Source organism: Cebus imitator, unplaced genomic scaffold (genome assembly GCF_001604975.1).
Source record: "Cebus imitator isolate Cc_AM_T3 unplaced genomic scaffold, Cebus_imitator-1.0 Scaffold15, whole genome shotgun sequence".
In the NCBI taxonomy this organism is placed as follows: Eukaryota; Metazoa; Chordata; class Mammalia; order Primates; family Cebidae; genus Cebus; species Cebus imitator.
The window spans coordinates 893,008-897,744 of record NW_016107330.1 but is presented as its reverse complement, the minus strand read 5'-3'; the positions used below and the strand labels follow the sequence as shown (position 1 = coordinate 897,744).

Sequence of the window (4,737 nt, the reverse complement as noted above, 5' to 3'; positions counted from 1 at the left end):
AAAAATAAAAAACTAAAATGATATCTATAGCTTGGGCAACATGGCAAGGTCCTACCGCTATAAAAAATTTTAAAATAAAATTAGCCAGGTGTGGTGGGGCATGCCTGTAGTCCCAGCTACTCAGCAGGCTAAGATGGGATGATCGCTTGAGCCCAGGAGGTCGAGGCTGCAGGGAGCTAGGTTTATGCCGCTGCATTCTGGCCCGGACAACAAAGTGAGACCCTTCTCAAGCGAAATAAAATAGAATAAAATAAAATAAAATGGTATCTATATATATAAAGTTAATAACATGAATGAGATGTTGTATCATTAACTCAGAAAGAAAAAAGATATGAAAGGTCATAACCAAAATTATCACAAAATTGAAACTAGACAGAGGAGAAACAGGCTAGCCAAAGCATTCACTGCAGCTGCCTCACACAGCTGGATCAAAGATCATTTTTTCCCTTTTTCTACTTTTTCTTTTCCTCAAATTTATTTATTTATTTATTTATTTATTTATTTATAGACGGGGTTTTACTCTGTCACCCAGGCTGGAGTGCAGTGACAGATCATGGCTCACCGCAGCCTCAAACTCCCAGGCTCAAGTGATCCTCCTGCCTCAGCCTCCAAGTAGCTAGGACTACAGGCACATACACACCGCCACACCAGCTGATTTTTTTTTTTTTTGAGACAGAGTTTCACTCTTGTTGCCCAGGCTGGAGTGCAATGGCATGATCTCTGTTCACTTCAACTTCCACCTCCTGGGTTCAAGCAATTCTCCTGCCTCAGCCTCCTGAGTAGCTGGGATTACAGGCATCCACCACCACACCTGGCTGATTTTTGTATTTTTAGTAGAGACAGGGATTCACCATGTTGGCCAGGCTAGTCTTAAACTCCTGACCTCAGGTGATTCACCCACCTCGGCCTCCCAAAGTACTAAGATTAGAGGCATGAGCCACCATGCCCGACCCCAGCTAAGTTTTAAATTTTTTATTTTCTGCAGAGACAGGGTTTTGTTATGTGGCCCAGGCTGGTCTTAAACTCCCGGGATCAAGCAATTCTCCTGCCTCAGCCTCCCAAGGTGCTGGGATTATAAGCATGAGCCACCATACCCAGCCTTTTCCTAAATTGCAATGTGTCCATATTCCTTTTCCAGTGGAAGGAAAAAGAATTTTTAAAGACATCTCCCAGGAAAAGAAGAAAAAACTCTCACAAATGATCCATTACTTCTCTGTTTTTTTGTTTTGTTTTGTTTTGTTTTCCCCTGCTCCCGATTATAGCTTTTAAAATTCTGGGATAAGGGCCGGGTACGGTGGCTCACAGCTATAATCCCAGCACTTTGGGAGGCTGAGGTGGGCAGATCACTCGAGGTCAAGAGTTCGAGACCAGCCTGCCCAATATGGTGAAATCCCAACTCTGTTAAAAATATAAAAATTAGCCAGGCATGGTGAAGGGCACCTATAGTCCTAGCTGCCTGGGAGGCTGAGGCAGGAGAACTGTTTGAACCTGGGAGGCAGAGGTTCCAGTGAGCTGAGATCGCACCACCACACTCCAGTCTGGGCAACAGAGTGAAACCCCGTCTCAAAAAATAAAAATAAAATAAAGTAAAATAAAATTCTGGGATAAGGTCCTGCCCTCCCACAGCCTAAGGTAAGATCCCTCAAGTCCCACACTTAGCAAGGGGCACAAGCCCTCTGGAAGGTCACAAGACGATGTCCACCAAATACCATCCACATATTCAATCCTTTGACTCAGTAGTCCATCCTGAAGGTTATTCAACAAACCAAAATCTCTTTCCAAAGATGTTGTTTACTATGGCAACAGCTTTAAAGACAAAAGACCTGTAAACACTTAGGCAGCCATGGATGGAGTGTGGTTTCAAAAACGATGGCACATTCTAGCCTGAGCAACATGGCGGAACCCTGTCTCCACAAAAAATACAAAAAAAATTAAAAACTAGCTGGGCGTGATGGTGCGTGCCTGTAGTCTCAGCTACTCAGGAGGCTGAGGTGGGAGGATCACCTGAGGCTGGGCTGAGGTTGCAGTGAGCTGTGATTGCACTACTGGGCTCCAGCCTGGGCAACAGAGTGAGACCTCATATCAAAAAAATGATGGCACGGTTATGAATAGGATGAAAGCCCACATGGAAGGCAACCCCTAATCTCATCTAGTAATGAATACTCAAGACAACTGAGTGGAGGGAAACATACACCTTTTTTTTTTTTTTTTGTTTGAGATGGAGTCTTGTTCTGTTGCTCAGGCTGGAGTGCAGTAACACAATCTTGTCTCACTCAAGCTCAGCCTCCCGCGTTTGAGCGATTCTCCTGCCTCAGCCTCCTGAGTTGCTGGGACTACAGGCATGCACCACCACACCAGGCTAATTTTTGTATTTTTAGGAGAGACAGGGTTTCGCCATGTTGGCCAGGCTGACCTTGATCTCTGGACCTCGTGACCCACCCGCCTCAGCCTCTCAAAGTGATGGGATTACAGGCATGAGCCACAGTGCCAGGCTCACATACACTGTTAAATGGGGAAAGCTGAACTCAGAGTAGGTGGACTCAACCGAAGTCTTTAAACAACTCATAGACATTATTTATCTTTTGGGCCGGACGCAGTGGCTCATGCCTGTAATTCCAGCACTTTGGGAGGTCGAAGCAGATGGATCATTTGAGCCCAGGAGTTCAAGACTAGCTAGGCCAACATGGTGAAACCCAATCTCTACTAAATTCAAAAATTAGCCAGGTGTAGTGGTACGTGCCTGTAGTCCCAGCTACTCGGGAGGCTAAGGCACAAGAATTGCTTGACCTGGGAGGCAGAGGTTGCAACTGAGCCGAAATTGTGCCACTGCAGTCCAGCCTGGGTGACAGAGCGAGGCTGGTGGCTCACACCTGTAATCTCAGCACTTTGGGAGGCTGAGGCGGGTGGATCACCTGAGGTCAAGAGTTTGAAACCAGCCTGGCCAATATGGTGAAATCCCATCTCTACTAAAGATACAAAAATTAGCTGGGCATGGTGGCCCATGCCTGTAATCCCGGCTACTCGGGAGGCTGAGGCAGGAGAATAACTTGAACCAGGAGGTGGAGGTTACAGTGAGCTGAGATTGTGCCACAGCACTCCAGCAAGAAGAGCGAAACTCCATCTCAAAACAAAACAAAAACGAACCATAATTTATCTTTTAAAATTCCCATCTGGGGATCCCAAATCTGAGAAGCAATGCATCTCTCCGTCTGTCTGCCCATCTGTCCACCTGTCCGTCCATCTGTCTGTCTCTCTCTTAGCACCGAGGTCTGAGGATCCGATGGAAGCCGTACCTGCTTGATGGTGCTGAGGTTGGCATTGCGGGACACCGGGAAGTTCAGGTAGACCCCTGTGGGCAGCAGGAAGTCAACCACGACGCTCTGATTCTCCTCCTTGGTCCAGAATTCCATGGGGCAGTCAACCCCAGGGGGCATCCTGTGTCGTTACTTCCTTGACGCCAGCGGTCCTAAAAATGAAGCAATGGCAAAATGAGTTACATCAGCTGGGCTGGGTGAGGCCTTTGGAAGGGATCCCCTGGAAGACAGTGGGGTCCTGGATAGCAGGAAGCTCGGAACGGAGTTCCTGGCCTGCAGGCACAAAGAGCTCGCCTCCCTCAGGGCTCCTCCTGCCCAGGCTTGGGGCTCATGGCTCCCACCAGCAAATCGTCTTCCCTCAGCAACACACACTTCCACAAAAGCCAGTCATGGCCACCAGCTGGCATGGAAGGGAGACAGCAGGATGGGCGGTCAGGTGCCCGATTCCTGAGAGAACAAAGGCTGTAGTTCTTTGAAATACTTTTTTTTTTTTTTTTTTTTTTGAGACAGTCTTGCTCTGTCGCCCAGGCTGGAGTGCAGTGGTGCCACCTCGGCTCACTCTAACCTCTGCCTCCCAGGTTCAAGCGATTCTCCTGCTTCAACCTCCCAAGTAGCTGGAATTACAAGTATGCGTTACCACAACTGGCTTAATTTCTGGATTTTCACCATGTTGGCCAGACTGGTCTTTTAACTCCTGACATCAAGTGATGCTCTGATCTCAGCCTCCCAAAGTGCTGGGATCACAGGCGTGAGCCACCATACCTGGCCCTGAAGTACATGTGAAACAGTCTTACTCTGCTGCCCCAGCTGGAGTACACTGGTGCCACCATAGCTCACTGTAGCACAAATTCCTAGATTCCAGCGATGTTCCTGTCTCAGCCTCCCAAGTAGCTGGGCCTACGGGTGTACACCTCTATACCTGGCTAATTTTTAATTTTTTTGTAGAGACAGTCTCGCTATATTGTCCAGGCTGGTCTTGAACTCCTGGGTTCAAGGGATTGGCTCACTTCGGCCTCCCAAAGTGCTGGGATTACAGGCATGAGCCACCACACCCAGCCTCTTTGAATCCTTCTGACCAGAAACCAAAAGGCTGGTCATACAATAATCTGTTAAAATATTTCAATTGTACCAAACCCTCTGGTCATACCCACCCCCAGTAACACAATGTTGCAAAAACAAAGGTCCTCGCATACCCCCTCTTCCAGGTCCCCTTCTCCCTTCCCCGCCTCTAGCCCTCTCCACTTCAGGCTGGCGGCACCTGGAGTCTCGTTGTTTATCATTTCCATAGATGTTTTTTGTTTTGTTTTTTTGAGACAGAGTCTTGCTCTGTGGCCCAGGCTGGAGTGCAATCTCGGCTCCTAGGCTCAAGAGATCCTCCTGCCTCAGCCTCCCTAGTAGCTGGGATTACAGGCACGCACCACCA

The 4,737-nt window shown here is 48.1% G+C and overlaps 1 protein-coding gene across 3 annotated transcripts in view; it reads right to left on the bottom strand.

Moving 5' to 3' along the window:
- Window positions 1-4,737, bottom strand: part of PIK3CD (phosphatidylinositol-4,5-bisphosphate 3-kinase catalytic subunit delta) — a 75,259-nt gene that overhangs the window by 13,829 nt on the left and 56,693 nt on the right. For all 3 annotated transcript variants that reach the window (XM_037729556.1, XM_017503646.2, XM_017503604.2), the window contains exon 3: window positions 3,294-3,466. In XM_037729556.1, the coding sequence (XP_037585484.1) occupies window positions 3,294-3,434 (141 nt within the window). In that variant the 5' untranslated portion in view covers window positions 3,435-3,466. The remainder of the gene's footprint in view (window positions 1-3,293; window positions 3,467-4,737) is intronic.